We start from the raw sequence: 27,307 nt of genomic DNA, 5'->3' as shown, positions 1-27,307 counted from the left end.
AAATATATTTAAGAATGATTAAAATTTTACTTGTGTTTTTCGGTGAATTCCCGATACTCCTCACTGGGATTTATGCTGTTTATCACATTGTCGATGCGCTTCTGTATCTCTTTAAATTTGTCGGACGTGAGATCGCCATGTTGGCTTATCTCTTGCAGTATATTCTTCCATAGTAATATGAAACTCTCTTGCACAGATTGTTGATGCTCCAGTAGTCCGGGCAGCAATACTGTGCGAAAATCTTTCTCCACCTCAACGGCCTCGGTGATGGAGAGCACATATTCGTTGTGGGTGAGATGTAATTTGCGGCAGGCTTTTTGATATTTATCGCGTACATCGTCCAACTTTCGACCACCACGACCGGCTATAGGTAATGGAAAGAAAATGCGGTTTTTAATGACACAAAAAAAAAAAATATTTCTTTATAAATGAAGGTACAGAGTTAATAATGATTTTTTTGTATTGCTATTAAGATTGTGCCAAGTACAGCCTTTCCCAGGTATTTGGCTGACTTTCATTTTTTATTTGTGATTGTGATATGACGGACTTACAATATTATGCTGAAGTGGTTTTAAAAGAAGTATTTTCTAATGACAGAAAACCCTTCGGAGATATGGCGTTGCTTGCAGAAGGCGATTAAATTTTATTTTTTTGGCTATAATTTAATGCTTCATACTCGAAGGGAGTTTTGCGCACAGATTGACTGAAGGATAGTTACGCACAAGCCAATTTGGTTGAGTCGGCCGCCAACACAAAATTCGAAGACCATTCTTCGAAGAGATTCTTCTACCTCCCATATTCACGAGTTATGCGAATGCTCGCAGTGTTTCGGAGAATCTTATTTTTTTATAAAACGTTTACTCTAAACGCTCCACCTACAACCACAAACAAACGTCAGCATTGAGAAATATGAAACAAAGGGATGCCTGCAGACTAACGGCAGTGGTAACTTGCTTCAAAATGAACATTCCTTACAATATTTACTACCATAGGAAAAAACGAAACTATATTCCATTTCCTGGAAGAGCTGGCCGATACAGACGTAAACAACCTTATAAGGTTTCTCAATTGCACAGACGGGATATAGTCGCGAAGCAATAATCGTGTAACTTGTTGATAGCGAGGATCTGGCAAGGGCGACGTGCGGAAGCACTAATTTGATTTCTTGGTAAATCACCACTTCAACCAATTCACCAATACCTTTTGTTGAGTTGTCGGGCGCGCTCCTTCTCCTATTTGTGGCGTGTGTCTTAATGTTGGAGGGACCCATAATTTCACGCCGCCTTCGAACAGTAAATGAGGAGCCTTTTTCATGGCAGAAATAAGCTCGATGGTTTGTTATTGGCTGTCGAGGAGCGAAAGCCATTAGAAAAACCCCTTTTATATAATTTTCGTGCTTCATACCCACCGCATGTTTCGTACCCGGCTACTACCGAATGGTAGTCATGCACTAACCTATTCGCCTACGATGGCTGACATTTTATATATGATGAGAAAAAGTGTAAGGCTAAATTCGGCTAACACTACTGAAATTTCTCGACTGATATTTTATGTAATGAATATTTAACCACAATTCCATTCCTTAAAAGCGGAATATTGTTTCAACTCTTCATATATTGCTACATACTGGTACATCGGATGAGGACTACTTTTGAGAGACTAAGGGATTTTATTTCTAATTAAAGGAATTTTATAAGCGTTTTGTGAGTTGCACTTTTTTACTTACATTTGATGTAGTGTTCCTCAAAACGTGTACGCAATGCCTTGTAACCTTCTAAATGTTTTTGATATTCGGCTTTCTTACGAACCACTTCATCTGTGAGCTAAAAAGATAAAAGAGAAGAATTTTTAATAAGTAAATCGTTATAAGAAGTTAAGGCAAGGATAGTAAAAGCTGTATAAAAATTATATGAAAATGACTATACTGTAGGATCAGCTGGGTTGATTATGGAATAATTTTCTAAATTTCAAATACGAATAGCTATATTATTTAGAAGTCTTTCATCTATGCAGAAATTCTGGAAAGTCACCAAAAGCGAATGGAACGTCTAAACAACGTTAACTTTTCTATTGTTCTTTCACATTCTGCTGAACTGCCACTGAACTTGTAAACTTCATCATTGTAGCCTTTACTTGGCTTTGAGTGCCAAATCTTTCTTTCTCTATATTTTTTGGCATGCAAGGGGACCGATAAGGTATAAGCTACCCAGAGGACACTTGGGCTATTCCCAGAAGTTGTGAGCTGCTTGAACCATATGTAAAAGAATGGTCCTGGCCACTCCCAAGTGAATGGCGATCAATAACTTCCTCCACTTGCATGGACTTTTACATATGGAACTATTTTTGAGAGAAATATTCTGCGGAAGATTTTTGGATCTTTGCACGGTGGCACCGGCGAATATCGCAGGCGATGGAACTATGAACTGTATGACAACAACATAGACTTAGCGCAGCGAATGAAGATCCAGCGGCTACGTTGGCTAGGCCATGTCGTCCGAATGGATAGAAACGCTCCGGCTCTGAAAGTATTTGATGCGGTACCCGCTGGTGGTAGTAGAGAAAGAGGAAGGCCTCCCCTGTGTTGGAAAGAACAGGTGGATAAGGACTTAGCGTCACTTGGTGTGTCCAATTGGCGCCGGTTAGTACGAGAAATAAACGACTGGCGCGCTTGGTTAAACTTGGCTAAAATCACGTAATTGGCGGTTATCGCGCCAATTAAGAAGAAGAAGATTTTTATGCCGTGTCGCTTTTGCATATTTTCGAGCGTTTAATTATTTTCAATTATACAAATTTCTAGCATTCGTTTATGGAAAAAAGTACATAGCACCGTCAACAAAAAATTATCAAAATGTGCATGTCTGCTTAAGAAAATTATATTTTTATATTACTATAGTAGTATGTGCAAATAAAAGTGAGAGTCAATTAAAAATAACTTGACGCGCCCATAATTGAAGCAATGTAGCTCACATAGTCGGTATATGTGCACAACATTCTAATACATACATATGTATGTTTGTATTCCACTCCATATAATCATAAAAAATGTAACCAATTGGTAGGATAGTCACTCAATGATTCGTTATTTTATGACCGGTAACTGCCTTATCAACGTTGAATTCAATATTTGCACGTCTGCATAGCTGGCATTTATAACGTTTCCGTTGCGAAGTGCCGGTTAATGGCAATAGGAACGTCTACTACCGCAACAATAAGACCCCTAATAAAAGTAATGCAACACAACAATTGCTATTTATAACTTACACTTTCTCACACACATTTTTCTCTGGGTATTTGGGCCAAACAATTGCGAATAGCAAAGCAAATAAAAGTCGCAAATGCAAACATAAAAAATTTTGTTATGTGTGTCACATAAGCATCATACGTAAAATCATGTATGAAACATAATAAGTGTGTTGACTGGTGCCAGACAATCGTGGCATGTCGCACGGCAAATGATATAACTAATAGGCATGAGAAAAGGGGTATGCACTATAATTTAGTTAAAATTTGCTACCACCATCCAACAAATCTGTCGGATTTATTCACGCTCGGCGTAATTTTTCACGTTAATGGCGTGGTGCGCAAATATATCAAATACCATATGTCTGACATCTGAGGCTCAAACCAAAACGATAACGAAAATGCCGAATATTAATTTCAAAACATTCAAAAATATTGTAGGGTCTTTCAAATTTTAAAATAAAAATAAAAGAAAACAAGTTACACTTTTTTGTTCTTTTGTTTTATTTTTATGGATTAATGGAATGCAAAATCAATTTGAATGATAACGTCGTTTGCGTGTTCACCATCAACAAGAAAAAATTGTGAAAAATCAACGGGATTTGGAGTCTTCAAACTTGCACTTTGCTTTACTGTAATTTAACGCCCCGTTGGGCACCCAGGTCTGGCCAGACTTTTTCGACATTACAGCTAATGACTTGAGCTTCCAGGCAGCTTCCTAAAATTTAGTTTTCTACCGATTTATGAATAGAACATTTTAAAAAGGATCCTCGAATAGGACGAAAAAAGGCCATATCCGGGTACCCAACCGAAGGTTTTAAAAGAAGTGTTCAAAGGAGGGTTAATGTGCCATAAAAATGCATATTTGAAAAATTGTTAATATATTTAAAAATTTTGACGAGAATTTATTGAGTTCTTTATAATTTTATACAAAGTTTGAGACTTTCAGTTACCCTATGATCAAAAATTACCGGGAAGTTGATTGTGTTCTTCGATTGCCAAGGCGTATTGCACCATGAGTACCTTCCATCGGGTCAGACAGGCAATAAAGAAGATTATTTATCCATTTTGAAGCGTTTGAGAGATGCTGTACGTCGCAAACGGCCGGAAATGTGGGCAAACAATTCTTGGATTTTGTATGATGATAACGCACGCCAAATTGTGCTGGATTATTTGACCAAACACCAAGTAAATATCATCGTAAAAACACCGTATTCACCTGATATGGCGCCGTGCGACTTCTTTTCGTTTCCCAAGTTGAAGTTACCACTTCCTGGAAGGAGATTTCAGTCGATAGAGGCGATAAAAGAGCTTAAGGCCATTCCCTCGTCAGACTGGGTCAAACGTTGGCACATGTGTGTTGCTTCAAACAGGCCATCTTTTGAAGGAGATATAATAAATTTGCCTGAAATTTAACTCTGTTTTGTTTTATTTAAACATTCCCGGTACTTTCTGATCATAGGGTATATGATTTTTCTTGTGCTTTGAACTATATTTTTATTAAAAGATAATACAAATTAAATAAAAAGTAAATAGTCAAAACTTCGCATTATGTCGCGCTGCTATTAATGTGCACACATGTGTATGTGTGTGTGTATATTTAATATACTTTTATTATTTTCTTATAAAAATTCTCGCCGCATCTCCACTTTTGCAATTTTATTTGGACTACTTGTGCGATAAAAATGTTCAAATACAAACGTGTACATACACATATTTACATGTATAAGTGCATATAAGCTGCGCTAAAATTTGTTGTTATGTTTTTAATTTGCCTGTCTTTCATCTACATTTTTTTCGTTTTATTGCATTTTTTGCCGCTCTGTACGTGATAAGTCGACGTAAAATTGCATAAAACGCATTTGCTGATTTTATTATGTTTTAATTGACTTCAATGCTTGGCTGTGTTTTACGTTGCTGGCAATTTAGGCCAACTGTCGTTGAGCTTTCGTTGCATATGACAATACTTATGTATGTAGTGGATACATATATATGTATGTATAAGTACGTTGACACGTAGACAAAAGTATGCGTGCATGTGGGTAAACAGATTTGGAAAGGGAATGAGCTCGAAATGTTTAGTGTGGAAGTATATTTTATTTTCGTAAGTATGTAGCTCAGCTAGGATTCAAATAATCTCTAGCTCTATATTAACTGTGGAAAAATGATATAATAATAATAATAATAACTTTTTTACTCAGTGCTCGAAATCAATCCACTGGTGCAGAAATGTGAAAACGCGAACAAGAATGCAGGAAGAAGAAGACCTCTCTGATGGTCACAATTTTGTATGCTATCATTCTTGGGTCAGATTAACATCAGCCTTGGTATGGTTTAAAGAAAAAAATATTTTTGACTGGAAAACTGATATATCGCTTGCTGGCGATTTGTTTTCGACATATAGTTAGTTACGTAGCCGACTTTAGACGCGTTTTTCTCAAAACTATTATATATTTTTCGAATTGGCGTACACGATAACTCGAAAAATTATTGACCGAATTCCCTGAAATTTTGCACACATCTTTTGTATGATATTACTTTCTATGTGAATTTAAGTTTTCGAAAATTTTTCGAAAAAAAAAGCAAAAATAGTAGACAAATTCGCCCCAAAATTCATTTTTTTTTTTTAAGAATTTTGTTGCGCGAAATTTTTTTCCATTTTTTTTAAATTCATAAGGAAATTATGACATTATTAAAGAAAAAAAATTTTGGGTTCTTGTATTCCGGTCATTGACGCCGATGCTACAATGCCCGCCGATTGAGAAGCCCCGCTGCGACCTTCCGGGAAGAATTTAGTGCACATCCGCCATTTTAAATGATTAAAATAATAAAAAAAATTTATATTATTTTAACGTATAAATAAACTGTATGCCAATTTTGAAAAAATATATTGACTTCTTCATTTTAAGTCATTTTAATGAAAATCAGGGTGAATATGGCCGTGTACAGGTATCTGCCCCTTAAGACACAATTTTTATCTATTGAGCTACCATTAATAGATATCGCCATGCTTTTTTACACAACCATAAAAGAAGGGCTCGTGGTCATTTACTCCAACTTATCTAAAAATATTGTTTTTTTTTTTTGTTTTTGGACTACGATTCTCTTACCCCAAATGTGCAATGTGATTTAACAATTGTCAGTATTTGGGTCACCCTGCAGTTGAAATCAATAAACTGTAGTTCAAATCAATTAGTGAATAAAATCATGTTTTAATGTCTTACAAGTGCTGCTCAAGTGGTATATCGCAAACATATGCCCGTATGGATATACATAAATACATTTGCGTTCAAAATAATTGCAGTGCGATGAATTAAAAAGTTGTAAATCTTTTTTTATATTTAAATTTTATGTTTTTATGCAAGTTTTTAATTTTCTTTTTCCAATAAATGTTCAGTGCATTGTACAACAAAAACCATAACATAACACTCTAAACTGTGTGCAAAGTTTGAAAAACTTCATGCAAATTACCAAATTAAAAAAAAATTCTGCGTACTCAGTTTTATAGTCTATTCAATATTGGTTTGTATAAGGTAGAGTCAGGTAAAAGTTTTAAGTTTCTAAATATTTTCGTTGATTTTTTACAATTTTTTTACTTAGGTGCCGAGCTTTTTCTTACATAAAAAGCTCAAACTTTAATCCAGAATTAAAAAAAATAAAATTCTGAGGATGCAGTTTTATGGCCCAATCACTTTTAGTATAACAAAAAGCAAGTCTCAAGGGGCTAAACGCTTTCATTGATTTTTGGCATTTTTTTCCGATTTAGACTTTCATGTGGAAGAAAATTGTCGTACGCAAAACATATTAAAAAAATCAGGGCAATTTTGAAACTACTTCTAACTTACGCTTTTATACCAAAATTGCAGGGCTATGAAACTGAATACCTTAAAGTTTTCTAAAGATTCTAATCAAAAAGTTGGAAATTTGTATGTACTTGTTTTTTTTTGAAATTTATTAAAAATTTTTTGAATTTTTCGCAAAGTTTGGGCTTTGAAGTATAAGGTTTTTCTGTATGCCCTGTAATACCCCATATATTGATTAAGAAAAAAAAGAAAATTAAATACAAACAAAAAAAAAAAAGATTGTTAAAGCTTCCTACTCATCCCGCTACTATTATTTCGAACACAGATGTACGTATACACATACATAAATATTTATTAAATTATTGTAATATTCTATGCTTTCACGCTAAATGCTTTTAGGGTACTATTTCTGCTTACTTGCAGTGTTTATATGAAGGTATCGGGTGTTTTTGTTAGCTGTATGATAACTATCGATATCGATAACTGTGGTTTGACAGTTGAAAATGGCAAACTGTGTTGACATTTCTGTTCAGTAAGATTTTGCAAGTCAGTATGAATCGTTTAACACCAGAGCAACTGTCCCAAACTGTGCAAATTTACTTAAAAAAAATTGTTCCCGAAGACGCCGAAATGTCGATTCATTGTCATTTCTAACTTGTTGACCTTTGTCCATCGACTAGGTGAAAGCTTTTTAAGCAATAATCGTGGCTTACGTGCCCATAAAATGCAGCTCTTGCAAGAATTGACGAAAAATGACCATCGTTTGCATCGCATTTTTGCTGATTGCTATTGGAAAAAGTAATCAGAAATTGGACTGATCGAATGGACCGTCTGACTCGTAGTCATTGCTGACATACTCAAGAAATAAACGCCTTGAAATTATCTACCTATGAAGCTGGGTAGGTAAAATGGTTGAATTATAATTCTGGCATTCCCCAAATAGCACAAAAGTGTCATTTTGATACCATTTTGAAACTTCCAATAGGTAGATATCTACAGTCAGCTAGAGCTATTGATGTAATGGAGAAGATTGATGGGATTTCGGTTGGCGCTCTGCTCCAGGCTGGGGAAGAAAAGAGTACTCAGTTGCCTTAATCGTCTGTCTACCAGAGAAGGTGCTCAACAGTCTCCTCCTCTTAAAGTACCCACAGCTTCAGCAATGGCGGTTAAATGGTAAACATAACTTTTTCGCGTGTGTGCCGATTATCCACTGGCCAGTAAACACAGCTACGAGTTTGAAAATGGGATGGTGGAGAGCCCCCAGAGCTTTTTGCGTTCTGCGTCTATTGTACTGCGGCCAAATAGCACATGAGGGAATGGAGCTCCATCTTTTCTGCGCTTTCCTGAGAAATAATTAATGCAATTCACCTTTAACAACAGTCAGGGAGATGCCGATGAGAGGGGAGGAGATCTCTGAGACCAATTTGGTCCCCTTCCTGGCAAGCTCATCAGGAATTTCATTTCCAAATTCTACCGGATTATAATAAAAAACTCATTCCAACAATATTTCTGTTTTTTTTTTTTTGTATTACCATTTTTAGTTCTGAAGCTCTTAAAAATATGTACATATATTCACATATAATAAAAAATAATCACAACGCCCACAAATGTGGCTTCGCATCTGGTTGATCTCCGCGCACTTTTCTGCTTATTAGTTAATATACTTCCGCAATTTTTGCAGTTATCGCACTTAATTATGCATTCAGCGCCAACATAACCGAAATGAGTAGGTACAAGAGAAATTGCTAAAATGAAAACCAAAGCAACAACAGCCACGATGCACATACTCACACAAGCATCATATCATACCACTCACCCTCATTATGCTCGGCATCATCGAAATCTTCATTATCATCGTTGGCGGCTCTGCCTTAAACCAACCATTACTGGTAATCACTGATGTACTCTTCGTCAAACAATGCTTGAAGTTTTTACTACCCACTACTCGGTGCACATCTCTTGGAGCATGAACATTCAAGATGTTTTTATCCGTTTCAGCATTAGTACTATTTTCTTGATGCTCTTGATGTTCTTTTCAACCATCAACGAGCCACATAATTTTCGCGCATTCCCTTCCCACACATGCCCCACCCCTTGATCTCATCACGTTTCGAACTCGCTTAAGTGACCACAATCAAGCATTCAATTAAGAGATCTAAGTGGCACTCAGTTTTTCCATATTCTCAGTTCCCAACAGCAGGAGCGGCGTTCATCTACTCTGCTTAGCGGCACATCTGACTTACAGCCAAACGAAGCTGACCGAATCGACGAATGATTCTTTCTAACCAAACAAAAAAAAAAAAAAAATCATAGAAAATAAGCGAACTCCAAACTGCAACGGTAGTGAAACTTAGCTATGCTTAGCATTTATATTGGCATTACTTGCAAGTGTAGAGTTGTTAAGTTTTATTCGCTTTGTCTATTCGCAACATGCAAAGTCCAGTTTGAACCAAACTACAAGTTGCAATTATTTTGTCTTAGCTTGGCGCAGCTGCATCAATAGTGACTGCTGCTGGAGGTAGGCCGGCGTGTGTGTGTGCATAAGTACGCGCAGAATGGCTGGCTGCACCATTTCATATGTGCGTTTGTATGTAAATGTTATTTATTTTTCTGTACGCTTCTTCTATACTGCTTTTGTGGCGCTCACGCGTCGTCTTCATGTTTACAATATTTTTATGTTTATTTTATTGTAGTTAAAATCGCGGGTAGAAGCATCGCGATTTGCCTCGACTTTCAAATATTTATATCCCAAAAGTCATTAAATCTCCACAATTTTCTTTTTAGTGAAAGGTGAAATTTTAAGGAATAATACAAAAACCAATGACGCTCGAGCTGACACCGCTCCATATAGCCATTCCGCAATCAGCCAAGCATACCCTGCTGAATATTACCAGGGAAGGTTTCGGAAGAGGAAAAGTGTTGTCATCTAAAAACATGGAAGTGCTAAAGCTGCAGCTCCCACTTATCCAGCTATCCAGAGATGATATCACTAAGATGATTAAATTTAAAAAGAAGTTCAGAATTGAACGGAACAATAAGTTGAGGGTACCCTGCACTGGTACATAGATGGCTCGAAGACCCCAGAAGGCGTAGGCGCTGGAATTTACGGCCCCAGAACTCAACGGTCTGTGCCGATGGGTAGTCTTCCAAGGGAAGTTGAATGCCATCTGTCTATGTGCAAAGATAAACTTAGACAAGAATGTCCGGAATGAGCCAATCGCTATTCTGAGTGACAGTGAAGCAGCACTGATGGCCCTATCGTCCTGTGAGATTAAATCCTCACTGGTATTTGAGTGTGTCGAGAAACTGAACCTACTAGGAATGCACAAATTAAGATACTATACTTTCGAAATATCGAAAAAACAAAAAACCCTTAAGTCTCTTATAATAATCTTCCAATTGTATCGTTCAGATGCAAGGAGAAAATTAATCGAGAATTTCACATAAATATTGCGTTACATCGACCAAACTTTTGAAGCATCGAGAGAAGAAAATTTTCTCCAAAACCTGAGATGCAAATAAGACGCGCCCACCCTTTTTGGGTGTTTGGCCGAGCTCCTCCTCCCATTTGTGGCAGGCGTCGTGATGTTGTTTCACAAATGGAGGGACCTACAGTTTCAAGACGACTCCGAACGGTAGATATTTTTATGAGGAGCTTTTGCATGGCGAAAATACACTCGGCGGTTTGCCATTGCCCGCCGAGGGGCGACCATTATTAGAAAAAACGTTTTCTTCATTTTGGTCTTTCACCGAGATTCGAATCTATGTTCTCTCTGAATTCTGAATGGCAGTCTCGCACCAACCCATTCGGCTACAAACACCAAAATCAGCTAACAGTCCATAAAATGTGCCAACGATTCTAAATTTATATATATGTTCTAAGTGGGTGCCAACTCAATTGGGCCACCCTGTATCTTTAGCATCCGTAAGGTAGATCTTAAATGAAGCTAAAGGCAGCAGAAATAGATTCTTAGGCCATCGGGAAGAATTATTATCGTTAATTAGAAAGAACTACGTGTTAAATTATATTAGAAGATTTTTTTTAATTTGCTCTGTACTCATGCCACCATTATATCAAGCCATACAGTTGCCTTAAAGTTTTTCATCAGTAAGCGTTGACATTCCCATAGAGTGATACACCTATATTTAAAACATAAGAAATATTGCGCTTTCGCCTTTTTTTGTAAAATGCATAAAAAATTTGAAATTTATTTCAAAATCGAATTTTCCTATGAAAATATTTGCAAGTCAAGGCGAAGTAAAGTGGGTTTATGTCATGTAGATATGTATGTATGACAATGTATGCAGTATTGCTGTTACGACGAACGGATGTTGTTGTGGTTTCTTTTGTTTTCTCTTTGCCTTATCTACTACTAGCGTTCTGCTGTCTACGTTACGTTTATAAAATCGAAGATTTTTCTTCTTTTTCGTTTTTTCTATGGGTATTTTTTCTATGTAATTCTTATAATTTTGTTTTGCATTCTGATTGCACCTCCATTGGTTCTTTATTCATTGTTTTTGTGCAATATTTACTTTTTGCTGCACTTCGTTTCTTTAATAAATTTATGATTTCATTTCAATTTCATGCCACTTTCATGTTGCACCAAGTCCTGCAGCGCTTACCTATTATTGCTAATTATTAATCTTTGAGCCAGAACCGTGCTTGGTCCTGGAGCCATTCGTGAAATTGCGAAAACAAGGCTCATTTTTAAGAGTTAGGCCACAATTCATCCTTTGGCAGCACCACACTGTACCTCTTTTCTAGTACGACTGCTGGTAGCTCTATGCCTTGACTCTAGTCAAGGGGCATGGGGCGAATCGTTGGATCGAAGTCCTTCGTTGTTGTTCACTGCAGGATAGGAGCCGTACCAATTCCTATTGTGTTTAGACCTTCAAGGCCTCTCCTTGAATGAAAGCACCAAGTAGTGGTGGACCAACCACAGCATCTAATGCCGGGCCTGAAGTAGTCGGAAAAGCTCCGGTGCAACAGATGGCCACAGTCCGTAGTCACTCTGACTTAAGAGCGTAATAGAAAACTTACGATGGGAACAATGAAAGTTCGGAGCATGTGGACCTTGATAAGTGCATATGGCTAGAATAAAAAATTAAATTCAATGAAGAAACATCATCGGCTTCACTACAAGGAACACAGCGAATCGATTCATTACTGTTCAACTTGGTCATCTCCACCCATGAACCGAAGATTTTGCAATTTTTGTCAACATATAAAATAACAGAACAAAGAAAGGTATTCACAAAATAAGTCCGCAACAAAAACAACAGACTTATTTATTTACATGAAAAAACAAAAAAGTGATGATGAGGCAACAGAGTCAGTGAAAATTCGTCAGTAAAAAACTTGAGACTTTTTGCAACGTTGCAACGGTATCTGATGACGGAGGCCAGTCAGTCGCTGTGCGTTGAATTACCACAAATTAAGCCCTTGACAGTAAGTGGTGAAAAAGAAAATCCGGGTAATTAAGAGAAAGAAAAATGCAGCAATTAAAATCAAGTAAATCAAGTAAAGCAGAAACAAACAACAAATAATCATTTTAAATAAAAATTTAATGAAAGAGGCATGACTTTTAACAAATGGTTTTCATGTTTGAAAATACCTTTATAACTTCTTGTATGACTACACATATGCATGCATACACCTATATATGTATTCAAATGTGTGCTTAGGAAATTATTTTAAGTAAAAAAATGAGAAATCATCAGTCGAGACCGGGGATACAGCGACATGGCGACCGATTAGCATGGCTTCATAATTTTGGGCATGACCGTAGTCAACGTACGCTCTTAGTCACGATACGTACGTACATATATACATATATATATACATACATACATACATACATCATACATTGTGTTCAACACATACTTACACTTTTACAGGTTTTGAAAAGTCAAACAAGTCGACTTGTTAGCTTGACTGTCGCTCAGCGCTCAGTCGCGCTGTTCTATGAAATTGGGTCATTCGTGAGTTAACTACGAATAAATTTACAATATTTTTTCTCATTTATTAATATTTTTTCAGCGTTTTAGCATCTTCAAATTAATGAGTTTTTATTGTTTTAATATTAATTTCTGTTTTTTTGTTTGTTTCTTAGCAGCTAAAGTTTTTTTTATTAGTTATTTTTTATTGTTCCAATGCTGGTGTGTCCCAACCCAAAAGACAATGCGCGAGCTCAACTACACTCTAATGGCGTGGCTTGTTGATCACGCTGCTTGCTTGCATGGTGTTGGAAGTGAGACATGCATACATATTTGTATACCTATGTGTTAGTATACTTTTACTGTTCTTTTGGTTGTGCGCTCTGAGGTGTTGGCACTTTGTGGTCGTGACCTTTTTATACTTCTCTACTGCGCCTACTTTTTTGCAGACATTAATTGATGGCGTAAAAAGTTTTTGGTTCTTTGCAAAGATCTCAGAGAGGTCGTAAAGTTTATTTTAGTGCTAAGACAACAAAAACAAATTAAAAAAGATGAGTGCAAAAAAGATGAGTGTTAATTATTTATGCACAATAAAATCTCTTGGAGACTGCACAGATTGTGAAAACAAAAATATATAGTGTCGAGGGTCATTGTCAATTTGCGCTGTGCGTTTTAAAGTGTTGCTACAAGTGGGGTAAAGTTCCGAAAATTGCTTGATTTTTTCTGCGTGGTTAAGAAAGAATTTTGGCCCTATCGAGAAATAGAAATTTTTAAGGGTGATTCAGCAAGACTTTACGCCACAGTAGCAATATTCCCAACAGAACATCCAGTTTTTGGTCTGCTTTTACGTAGGTTTACTTCCATACAAAAAATCACGATTTTTGGGATATGTTTTTATAGATTGACCACTTCCATAATACGTTTCAATAATTTCTTCTATTTCTATTCCATTTCTCATTGTTTTATCGTATAAAATTGTACATCTTTCTACACACATTTGCATTTGTTGCTTCTTTGTGCTGCTTTGTGATGCTTTGTGATGCTCGTTCTCTGCCAACTGTTTTCGTGTTCTTGTTTTTCTCAATGTTGCTGTTGACTGTATACGAAAAACTAGCAATTCCAAGGTGTGTAAACACGTCGGGAATATCAAAAGAGATTTCGGAAAGTTGAAGCAACAAAAGTCTTTCTGTATGAACGCGGTCTAATTAAAGTCTCTACAAATAGAATTGGCAGCAACGAAAAAAATGATTTATACCAGTTTTATATTTTAATTTAAAATATTTTCCTTAATGTGAGTGCATAATCAGTATACGAGTAATAAATTAAATGCAATACCCTTACAAATAAGTACCCAAACTTACGAGTAAAGGTCTTAGAGGTTTCCTACCCAGACATCGGCGCCCTCCTGACTGTTATTAAAAGAGAATTGCACAACTTATTTATTAGAGAAGTGCAGAATCGATGTAGCTCCATTTCGGAAAAGGATACTGTTGAGCATTTTTTTGTAAATTTCCGAGTTTGGTAACTAGACTTTCTTCTGCATTACATCAAAATCTCTGGTTGGTTGTAGATATATGCCCGCTGGAGGTCTCAAAATGGTATCAAAATGGAGATTTAGTACTACTTAGGGAGTGCCAGACTGCTACTTCTCAAAACACATATTATGTCCTAGTGAGAATGAAAGTATTGTACTTTCTTGGAAGCTTATATGAAGCATAAAAATCACCCTGTGGTTATCTAAATCACAAAAATATCGAACAAAACATTTGTCTTAAATTTTGTGTTTTGAACGGGATTTCGTGTAACGAATCGTTGAAAATGTTGTAGAAAGCCTATGGCGAGTGTGCTTTATAAAAAACACGAAAAACACGTGTTCATGGCTTCAGCAGAAGGTCGAGAAATCGTGTAAGATTTGCCCCGATTTGGTCGCCCATCAACTCCTTCAAAGGACGAAAATGTCGACAAAGTCAAGGAAATGGTGCTGAGAACTCTCATTTAAGTTTGAGGAAGGTAGCTCGTGACCTTAGCGTGTCTCGCGAATTTTAAACCATCAATTGGGCATGAGCCGCGTGACCGCTCGACTTGTTCCAGGGGATTTTAATTTCTTTCAAAAAATTCGTCCGAAGAGGGTGGCTGAAGACATGCTTGAGCAAGTGAATTCAGACGCAATGTTTATCCAGTGCATCATAACAGGTGATGAGACGTGGGCATATGAGTTTGACATGCAAATCAGTCAACAGGCGGCTGACTAGCGCTATCCACATGAGCCGAAGTCCAAAAAATCACGTCAAAGTCGGTTAAAAGAGAAAGTCAGGCTACTTGTTCTCTTTGATTATCCTGGTGTTGTGCACTCGGAATTCATTCCAAATGGTTTTACGGCAAATAAAGAATATTATTTGGAAGTTATGCGACGCTTGTGAGGGTATGTGCGTAGGAAACGGTCCAATTTGTGGAAAGAGAACTCATGGATCTTGCACCATGATAACGTACCGTCTCACAAGGCTCATATTGTGAAAAATTTTTGACCAACAACTCGACACCGGATTTAGCCCCCTTCGACTGTTTCCTTTTCCCAAAATTTAATTTGCCACTCCGCGAACGCTGCTTTGAGTTTAAAAGGTGCTTTGATGACTGGACTAATCGTTAGCATATGTGTTTTGCTTCCAACTGAGCCTATTTTGAAGGCGACAAAGTAAGTTTGGATGATTAAACAATTATTTTGCGTTTTATTGAACAATTCCTTGCAATTGACCGAATGTATTTTGTACAAAAATTTGAAACTTTGGGTCAAATGATTTTAGTGTGGTACGATCTATATTTTTATAAAAAATTTAAAACAAATAACAAAAATAAATAAATAAATAAAAAAAAATTTAAAAATAAATATTATAAATAGAACAAAAATAAATGGCCAAAATGTTGCAGTATGACACGCTTTTATTATTAAGGCCGCCACTGTAGAATCTAAAACCAGCAAGCGAAAAATATTATCATCTGAGGAATACAAAGTTACGCATGCACTTTTGATATTTTTTTTTTATATTTTTTGTTTGGTTTTTTACTCGATTTCGGAGGTCCGCTTATGCTTTATTTATATCGCTGAAATTTTTTCAGACAATCCCGACAAGCATCCAAGAAAGAAGGGAGACCCACAAATCTATTGCAAATATTTCCTGCCTTCTTTGACTACTTATTATTAAATTTAACAAATAAATTAATTAAATAAAATTTAATACATTTAATGTAATAAACTTTTTTTATTTTCTAAGTTTGTTCCCCTTATGGAAAAATGCTTTAAACATATCCATTTTCCACATTCAATTTAACGAATTTCGAATATTTTGCAAAAGTTTAACAACATAAATTTGCCCTTGACCGCTAACAGCTAATATGAAAAGTATTTCATAAATAATAGAAACAAGTGGCTGCATACTCTTTGAAAGCAATAAATATTAAAAGAAAGTTATTTAAGTATTTTTTTCACATCGGCATCTGCACCTACTGCCTTTGCTGAAGGACACACAGACGAGCACTTCGCACGCTTTTCTCTATCCATAATTAATTTGTCAATAATACTTTTGAAATTTCCGCAAAGTCATCGCTTTTGTTTTCACACAAAAGGCGTGCGAAATCAATGGAAAATATTGAAGGCTAAATATAAATAATGGCACCCTTTGTTTCGACGGCAATAGCTATTGCGGTATTTTCGGGAGTATCTGTAACGTACGCGAAAAAAATGTAAGTAACGCTTTAACATACACATGCACAAGCATACACACATGAATGGATTCTGAAAGACGTCAACGGAGAAGGCTAATATATTTGATAAAGTTTACGCCGTTTTTGCTTTTCAAAATCTTCTGCAGTAGGGGATTTTTTCTCGATGTTCGGTTAATATTGCTTTTAATTGGAGTGGACTTTTATCGAATGGCTGGAAATGACAAAATTGCGAAACAGAATGAACTTATTGCGAATGAAATTATTATGATGCCTCTGCGTTGGGGTTTATTCCTGCGCATAAATCAAAAACAAATGTGGCTCCGAAAGTTGACATTCGGCGAGAAATCGCTGAAAATTTTAATTTTCGCATTTCCAAACTACTTAGGTCTCTCCCTTAAAACTTGTCCCTGTGTACCTTTATATTTTGTTAGGGCTTACCAGAACTTCTCAGAAATTTTAGTTTGCCACCGTAAGAATTTGTGAAAATATTTTATTTCGAATTTTTGCATTTAACTATAAATATATATTTTGGGAAAATTAACTGTAAAAGTACATGTATGTATGTACACATCTCTTGTTACGACGAGGAACGCCCTGCTGCTGCAGAAAGAAAGGATGCCGCCTATACAGCCACGCTGCGATTGGGCGCAACGCGAGCCATGTGGGATCGCTACAGAGAGCTAAAAAGGAAGATAGACGTATTATCCGAAAGAAGAAACGAGAGGCCGAAATACGTGAGTGTGAGGAGCTTGAGATGCTGGCCAACAGGAACAACGCCCGAAAATTCTACCAGAAAGTTCGGCGGCTTACAGAAGGTTTTAAGACCGGGGCGTTTTCCTGTAAGAACAAAGACGGCGAAGCAATCTTAAATTATGGAGGGAACACTTCTCGAACCTGTTAAACAGTGATAGCTGCGTATGTCACAGAGCGTGTGAAGATCCCTATACCCCAATCGTCGACGACGGAATTGTCGTTCCGCTACCCGACCATGACGAGGTGAGAATAGCGATAACGCGGCTAAAGAACAACAAAGCCGCGGGCGCCGATGCACCGCCGGCTGAGCTATTCAAACATAGCGGTGAGAAGCTGGTAAGGTGCATACATCAGCTTCTATGCAAAATATGGTTGGATGAAAGCATACCTGCCGATTGGAACTTAAGTGTGCTCTGTCCAATCCATAAGAAAAGCGATCCTCCAATCTGTGGCAATTACCGCGGGATTAGTCTTATAAATATCGCCTATAAGGCTCTAGCGAGCGTATTGTGTGAAAGGCTGAAGTCCATCAACCAACTGATTGGACCTTATCAGTGTGGCTTGAGGAGTATCGACACACACCATCTTTTCGTCGATTTCAAAGCTGCATTCGACAGTAAGGAAAGGAGTTACCTGTATGCCGCGATGTTTGAATTTGGTATCCCCGCAAAACTAATACGGCTATGTAAGATGACCAGCAGCGCCGTCAGAAATGGGAAGGACCTCTCCGAGCCGTTTGATATTAAACGAGGTTTCAGACAAGGTGACTCGCTATCGTGTGACTTTTTTAACCTGATGTTGGAGAGGATCGTACGAGTCGCAGAACTTAATCGCTCAGGCACAATTTTTTATAAGATTTGATGATATCGGTATCATCGGCCTTAACAACGGCGCTGTTAGTTCTGCCTTCTCCAAACTGGATAAAAAGGCAAAACGAATGGGTCTGGTGGTGAACGAGGACAAAACGAAGTACCACCTGTCTTCAAACAAACAGTCGGCCCACTCATGTATCGGTACCCACGTCACTGTTGACAATTTCGTTGTTATAATTTCGAGGTTATAAAAGACTTCGTTTATTTAGGAACCAACATTAACACCGATAACAATGTCAGCCTTGAAATCCAACGTAGAATCTCTCTTGCCAACAAGCGCTACTTTGGACTAAGTAGGCAACTGAGCAGTAAAGTTCTCTCTCGACGAACAAAACTAACGCTCTACAAGACTCTCATCATGCCCGTCCTAACGTATGGCGTATAAGCTTGGACGATGACAACATCCGATGAAGCGACGCTTGGAGTGTTTGAGAGAAAGATTTTGTGGAAGATTTTTGGACCTTTGCACGTTGGCAACGGCGAATATCGCAGGCGATGGAGCAATGAGCTATATGAGCTTTACGACGACTAGACATAGCGCAGCGAATAAAGATCCAGCGGCTACGTTGCCTGGGTCATGTCGTCCGAATGGATACAAACGCTCCGGCTTTGAAAGTATTTGATGCGGTACCAGCTGGTGGTAGCAGAAGAAGAGAAATGCCTACTCTGCGTTGGAAAGATCAGGTGGAGAAGGACTTGGCTTCACTTGGTGTGTCCAATTGGCGCCGCTTAGCACGAGAAAGAAACGACTAGCGCGCTTTGTTAAACTCGGCCATAATCGCATAAGCGGTTCTCGCGCCAATTAATAAGAAGAAGATGTATACGTCTGCACGTAAAACGGGAATTTATTTGTAAACAGGTTTTTTTTTTTATTTGTGGAAAATATGGAATTTTTGCCTTGCATTACTTTCAAATTAGTGGCTAGGTCGTATGAGTAACTTTCGATTTCATTTCAAGTCTAAAGCCTCATTGTACTCAACTATTTCTTTGTGCCATACCAATTCTACAGTCTTCTATAATAACTTGTTACGTCCTATTGTAACGAATTTTACGAGCTTTAATTTAATCAGTACCAGTCAGTGAAATAGTAGCAATACTAGAAAAGTCGTCTTTTATGCTTTGATCAGCTTTGATATCAATTTCGTTTATACAAATACACAACAATAGGCAATACAGTTGCAATGTGGTAGATGAAAGTAAATCGAAAGAAAAACAATATATATGTGTGTATATATGTATGTATGCCCATATACGTACACAGCATCGGTAGCCTCCATTCTTTTGCTTAAATTATGACCTAAAATGCAGGCAACGTCACACGCTGTGCTTGGCCATGAAGTTGGTATGCATAAATTTGTATATACGTATATTTTGAAACCCGTGTAGATATGTTTGTCTACAGCCACAATGATACTACACTTTCAGGTTTTCATTTGCTGCAATTTACATAATCTAAATTGGGGTATTGCGTCAGTTAACATTTAAAAACGGTTTTTTCGCTTATTCGCTTATGAGGCGTACATAAAAGTGATTAGCAGCACTTGGAGTTGGAGTGAGCTGCCAGTGACTGCGATAATTTGAAAAGCTTCACACCGATTGATTAATAACTTACGAAAATTTTTAGTGCATGCAAATCAATCACAATGATGGGTTATTTGTTTTTTAATGAGGGCTAATTTATATTCGGAATTTGCAAATGGAATGTCTTACTATAATTTTTAAATTCATGTTGATTTTTCGTGTTTTACCGGAAGATAGGTAAGTTTAGTGTTTAAATAGTTCGAATGCATTATTAAATGCTGTAGCTAATAACTCAAAAATAGTAATTTAAATGGGACCTCTGAATTGGTGGTCAGTGAATGTCTTTAAAGGAAGTTACATTTACTGGTCTGCTCTTTGCTAACGAATTTCATCTCATTAAAGGCAATAGATTGCTATTTTATTTCTATGTCAACTAATTCAGCTTTGATACTGTGAATATATAATATTAGCCGGGCTTTCGCACAAAAATGGGCCGTGCATTGCAGCTTCTTTGTTTAAAATCTATTCTACTGTAGGAAAGGTCACCCCACATCTACAACTTCCATTAATTGTGTTAAAAGTGCTCTATTAAAACTGAAATGTAAGGTGGAGAGCAAGAATTTCGCTGTAAAAACATACCTTATGAACAAAATTTGCTGCCATCACTGCTCTCACATAAGCTGTCATTGCGTAGTTTGACAACTCAATCTTCATTCTACCGATCCAACTTGCTTGATGCCATGAAATGTTAAGGTAGCAAGATGCCCACATGAGGAAAATGGGACAAATTTCACAGATGATAAACTACATTTAGTAGAAGGTGTGGATGTGGGGTCAGGTTGCAGAACGTTTAAGATACAAGACAACTCGAGTACACAACCAATACTTGTGTATGACATTCATTAAAGGTGGTGGAATTAGACCAATAACAATGTTTTGTACGTTTGATTGTTGAAGCAAAGTATTGGCAAAGTAGAAAACAAAGAATGAATTCGCCTCGTTTCATTCTGGGCTGACAGCCACATGGACACGGCGAAAGAAAAAAATAAATCAGCTGATTTACCAATGCCACCTTGAATAGATTCACCTTGCGAGCGACATTCACCACTCTAAAAACCCATTGGTTCAAAGTGGAATCTACACACAAGCATTTGTTGTTAAGTTTTTACTTTTTACTTTTTCTTATTAAATTTTAATATTTTTTGTAATATAATTTATTCTCCTGCGAAAACCAAATAAATTCAAGCTTGAAACTTTGGGCAAACTAAAAAATTTAAATTTAAATTTTCTTAAAACCTTCACATGTTTTAATTAAAATTAACAAAAAAAAACATGTACGCAGTTTTATAGCTGCTTAAATTTCAGTGATTAAAGTGTGAGTATTTCAAGCAAATCAAAGGAAAATTGTGAGAGTTATAGAACTTCGACTGAAAGAATTTAGAATTTAGAAGGCGCCCTTGGTACTAGTGAGACTTTAAGCTTAATTGGTCGATTTCTTTTAATTGCGTTGATTTGATTTTTGACACAGTTTTTTGGCAGGTAATCTGAGGCATTTCCTCCATATAGCTAATACTCTATTGTTTTTATTTTAATCGAGGAAACACTCAACAACATCAGTAAACAACCGTTATCTATCAAATCAATTTTCGAGGCAGTTAACAGTAGCACTTCATTACAACAAAATCCAATGTGCTATAAAACTGCGTAAAGTAAAATGTGTCTAAAAATTCTGATTAAAATGTGTGAAATTTTGTTGACATGCATTTTTATTATTAAGACTAGGTTGCCTCTTTTGATCCATTTTACAGGTGGCGCAAATTAATCACCCTATCGGAGGATTTATAATATTTTTTGCAAATGGTGTCGTACGTCAATCATAATTGACACCTGTGAACTACACAGCTGCGGTATATGAACAGACAAGCAAAGAGGCTCAAAATATTAATAAAAATAGAGGTTCCATCAATGGAAATAATTTTTTTATTCTTAAGTAAACAAGTTTTTCAAAAACAAATTGGATGCTTGGTTTTGTGCCACACTTTTCCACAAATTTTAATTTTTGAGTAAATTACCGTTTACTACTTTGCTTATAAAATTAAATTAAAATTCGAGTTGAAATACAGGGTGATTTTATAGCTATTATCTTTTTAAACACTTGGCTTAAACAGCTGACGACCGTTTCGTGTTTTGTTTCACTGTCAAACATCTTCAGTTTGGTCTATAATTTAACCATAAATCGTCTTACAAACGTTGTTGCAAATCATTGAATTTTATTATAAAAATGCGTGTTCTGTTAAGAAAGTTTATTGGGCGCTTCTTCCATTTTATGGTCAGTTTAATCGACCCATTTTGGATCAATGGGTACGTAAATAAGCAGAATTGTCGATTTTGGAGTGAAGATCAGCCAGAAGAATTGCAAGAGCTACCAATGTATCCAGAAAAGGTCACAGTTTATTGCGGTTTATGGGCTGGAGGTATCATTGGACCGTACTTCTTCACTTGCATGACATGGGGTTTCAGCAAGACGGTGCCACATGCCACACAGCACGCGTAATAATGAACTTGTTGAGAGGCGAGTTCGGTGAACATTTTATTTCACGTTCGGGACCTGTCAATTGGCCACACAGATCGTGCGATATAACGCCTTTAGATTATTTTTTGTGGGGCTGTGTTAAAACTCATGTCTATTCAGACAAGCCTGCTTCAATTAACGCATTGGAAGACAACATTAAAGCATTTATATGTGAGATACCGGCCGAAACATTGGAAAGAGTATGCCAAAATTGGACTAAGCGGATGAACCATTTGAAGCGCAGTCGCGTTCAACATTTGCATGAAATAATCTTCAAACATTAAATTATATGGACTTTACTATCGATTTAATAAAAATTTCATGCATTTTTTCAGAATTTTACGTGTGTTTTTTTGAAAAACTTTCCTATAGATCTTAAAAAATCACCCTTTAGTTTTTTAGATAATAAATTTTATGTCACCCTATGCCAAACAAAAGGTTGATAAGACATCAGGTTTTTGGCAGATTTAATTTGACGCTCTTGCCAAAGAAATATCCGCCGGCATGAGGTTGTCTTTAATCCAGCTAGAGAGAGGTATTTCATAACCTTAAAGATTTGCAAAGGATGGATAATGGGCGTTATGCAGTTGAGATGTTGAACTTGGACATGAGCTATAGAGAATACCCGTTGTGAAACTCATCTAATGGACAACTACATTAGCTACTTAGGTATCACCTAGAAAATCGCCAATGAGAAATTAACTAATGAGAAGGAACAGGAGTCTGTCGATCGCCTTCTATGGAAATATCTAGCATTCATACACAAACGGAATTTCGTCCTAAGTGCATTGAAGTTTGACCATAGCCTCGTAGCGATTCAAATGCGCATGGAACTCATTCTTAATAGGACTATGAATAAGTTCGTGCGGTTTTTTTTCGAAATTTGAAACTTTATTGACGTAAAATGGTTACAAATTTAATATTCAAAGTATTGTACATCGCTTGCTACTACTTTTTCCCATCTTTCTGGCAATTCACGGATTCCCTTTGTGAAAAATTCGGTCGGTTTTGCCGCAATCCACGAATCGATCCATTTTTTGACTTCATCGTAATTACGGAAGTGCTGGTCAGCCAGGCCATGTTGCATCGATCGGGAGAGATAGTAATCGGATGGCGCAAGGTCTGGACTATACCGCGGGTGGGGTAGGACATCCCATTTGAGCGTTTCTAAGTATGTTTTGACCACTTGTGCAACATGTGGCCGAGCATTGTCATGTTGCAAAATAACTTTGTCGTGTCTATCGGCGTATTGCGGCCGTTTTTCTCGCAGTGCTCGGCTCAAACGCATCAATTGTCGTCGGTAGACATCCCCCGTAATCGTTTCATTCGGTTTCAGTAGCTCATAATACACAACACCCAGCTGGTCCCACCAGATACACAGCATAACCTTCAGGCCATGAATATTCTGCGCCGACGTCGATGTTGAAGCATGGCCAGGGTATCCATACGTTGCCCGACGTTTTGGATTGTCGTAATGGACCCACTTTTCATCGCCAGTCACAATTCGATGCAAAAAACCCTTTCTTTTGTGCCGTTGAAGCAGTTGTTCGCATGCCATAAAACGGCGTTCAACGTCTCTTGGCTTCAATTCATACGGCACCCAATGGCCTACCTTTCGGATCATTCCCATGGCTTTTAAACGTTTGGAAATGGTTGATTGATCAACTCCCAAAGTTTTTGCAACCTCTTCTTGCGTTTGAGCCGGATCTTGATCGAGCAATTCCTCCAATTCGGTATCCAAGAACTTTGGCGGCGCACCCTCGCGTTCTTCGTCTTCCAAGCCAAAATCACCACTTTTAAAGCGTGCAAACCACTTCTGGCACGTTCGCTCAGCTAGAGCATGCTCACCATAAACTTCCACCAAGATACGATGACTTTCGGCTGCTTTTTTCTTCATATTAAAAAATTCCCCGCAAAAACACATTATTTGGCACGAAATTCGACATTTTCAAGTGTGGTAAAAATATTGTTGTTTACGCTTCAAATAAAAAACTTATACTGACGTTTGTGCCTTACGACAGTAGCTCTCCAATGAATGTTTGGAAATGTGGATCGATGGAATAATAATCAAGTTACGCCATCTGTTGTAAAACCGCAAGGAACTTATTCATAGTCCTATTATTAAACGCCATTCTCATGAGCATTTAGAGCTAACCGATAGAGGTGATTTTAAGTATATATTTGAAATGGACCGCATAGTTATATTGAAGGCTCGTTCCTTGTAGGATGCATCCACATCATTTAGGGCCGCAAAAAACTCCGACTATCATCTACCGCTCAAAAGGATAGGAGAAAGACCACGGAATACGGTGCGGCAAAATTTTAACCACTGCAAAATAAGATGTGCAAGTCAAGGAGAGCAAACTAGAGTACCTTCTTCATGCTTACATATATCACAGGATTCAATACAGCAGTGCTTAGTAGGCAGTGATCGGCATGCTTCCTCTCATTTTCAGACTACGCGGTGTAGAGGATAAACAATTTACTAACACTTGCGAAACAATTAACAAAAGTAGAATTTAATTTACAACCCACGTCTCAATAAAATCGCTTGACAAGTGAGATCACTGCTGAACGTCGACGTTAACTCAATCTAAACTAAGTTGAATCTGTATTTGCGAATAATTATGCAGACGCCTTTGTGATCAACCACTAATTCTCCGAAACTGTATTCAAGACTTCTCTTCTTCTTACAATTTTTTTTGTTTTTACTTTTTATGAAATTCACTTAATCATCAACAAACATGAATGTGTATTAAAGATTCCATTGTCTTTCTTTAGTTTTTATTTTATTTTTTTTATGCCTTGCTCTTGTGCTTTTTAATTTATATGCCTTGGAGTACAATGAACCGGCTACGTTTCGCTTAAGTTTTTTTCCTAACTGCAAGTGCTTGTCCGCTTGAGTAGCGAAAAATTTGCATATGTTTTTAAATGTTTTAAATCTTGTGTAATTTATTTTAAGCGTTAAATTAGTCGGAATAATCTAAGAGAGCTCAAGCCGTTGCGGTTGAAATATTTTTCAAATGACGGAAGCCATTAGTGCGACCATAGCTGACGTGCGACTTTTTTCTTAATCAGAAATGAATAAATTCCATGTACAGGTATTTGTTTGTAAAATGAAATAAAATATTTTAAATAAAATTGTTTCATTTTCAAATTTATATCAGTATAATCTTTATAATATGATAACATAAACTAGCCGCAGCCGGTGCTCATTGCTACGATTAGAATGTTTGTTGTTGAATAGCTTCTAATAAAAATGGAAAAAATACAAGAAACTTTGTATTTTGAAGCTTTCACATTGCAAATGTTAAGTTCTGCTTCTTGTAAAATTACAAAAATTTGCGAAATTACCAAAACTTCGTAATCTTGCACGTGCGTGCAAGAATAATAACAAAAACGAAACACAAAAAAACCCGAAGGTACCATTTCACTTTCCAAATGAACATCAAAGTCAATGCGCACAAAGCCTAATACAAAAGCACTCGAATTTTACTTTTATCAGCCAAAAGTTTTGCATAATCGTATGCTTGCACACCCGCGTGCTTGTGAAATTTCATTCCAGTAGTCAGAAAAAAAGCACCAAATGCGCGCATGCCAAAAGAAAGCAAAACAGGCGCGGGCGCAGATTTGGCAGCTGACATTCTACTAAATAGCGTTTGTATGTGCTAAATTTGCAATGTGCATGTGTGAGTGTGTGTGTGTTTCAGCGATTCACAAATTATAGATCGTAGCACTCAACTTGCAGATCACAACCAACTTTCTAACTTGGCTGGCGCATAAAAATCGCTGCGAAAGTGTGTACAGAGAGCTGGCGTGAGAGAGCAAGAGAGAAGGAGAGTGTGAGAATAGTTGAGAAAAAAACGAAAAAGTAAAAGTTGTGTTGAGGATGTCGATTGGCGCGCTCAAGGCGCAGCTTGTTTACTTTCCAATGATTATGTTTGGTCTTAAGATTATAACAAGTTTGTTGCTTAAGTCTTTTGATTTCTATATGAAATGAGGACAACGGATTCTTTTTTTGCGCTGAATATGCGTACCATTGGAAAGTTCATAGTTTGAATAAAAATGTGTATATAAATAATGATAAGAATAATTTTTTTTATAATATGTAGGTTATGTAAATGTGGTAATTAAATGTACCTTTAAAAAACATAAGGCCTCTCCGCAGTCACAACAGATGGGCCATATTTATTATATTACTTATAGGTTGGAGTAAAAATGCATTATTTTTGCGTAAAATTTTTACAAAAATAGTTCAGAATTATTTAATGGTCAATCTTTTGCTCCTGGGCTATGCTACGACTACTCACATGTCGCTCAACTTCGATTATTTATGTGATTTTATCGATATTTTTGACATTAACGACATTTTCTTTAACTTCAAAAATGCCTGAACGGAATTGACGAAACCAAAATTTTACGTAATTAGCGGTTACAGTAATAGAAAACTAAAAAGTTGTTCATTTAAATAGTGGGCAAGCAAGTGTATAAACTCCTAACCCATTTATCTAATTTAAATATGCGTGGAATTTTTTTGTTTGCAACAGCAAAACTGATTCCGCAGCGAAACTAAATCTCAAACTGTTATAATTTTTTATTTGTTGTAATTTTTTTTATAATTAGCAAACTTTATTTGCATCGGAGTCTTGTGCAATAAGTGAAAAAGACAAAAACAAATTCCAAGTATTCGAGTGAAAAATTTTGAAGCTAATCTTCGGTGCAGTCAAACACAACGGCGAGTGACGTATAAGATGAAACCATAAACTGGACCAATCTATAAGCGGGGAAAATGACTGAAGTCACTTTTGTGCAGCAGGCTAAAGCTCACACAGAGCTGTAGCGCCAAATGATGATGATGAAGACCCTTTATTTGGCGTTTGGTCGAGCTC

General features: G+C 36.9%; 1 protein-coding gene across 8 annotated transcripts in view; it reads right to left on the bottom strand.

The window, feature by feature from the left end:
* The window catches only part of LOC129236016 (tyrosine-protein kinase Fer), a 163,081-nt gene that overhangs the window by 32,493 nt on the left and 103,281 nt on the right, over positions 1–27,307 (bottom strand). For all 8 annotated transcript variants that reach the window (XM_054870170.1, XM_054870171.1, XM_054870175.1 and 5 more), the window contains exons 4-5: positions 1,727–1,823; positions 31–364 (exon numbers count right to left, since the gene is read on the bottom strand). In XM_054870170.1, the coding sequence (XP_054726145.1) occupies positions 31–364; positions 1,727–1,823 (431 nt within the window). The remainder of the gene's footprint in view (positions 1–30; positions 365–1,726; positions 1,824–27,307) is intronic.

Source organism: Anastrepha obliqua, chromosome 1, assembly GCF_027943255.1.
Source record: "Anastrepha obliqua isolate idAnaObli1 chromosome 1, idAnaObli1_1.0, whole genome shotgun sequence".
Classification (NCBI taxonomy): domain Eukaryota; kingdom Metazoa; phylum Arthropoda; class Insecta; order Diptera; family Tephritidae; genus Anastrepha; species Anastrepha obliqua.
Note: the sequence above shows the minus strand (reverse complement) of the source record. Positions and strands in the feature narration are given on the sequence as shown.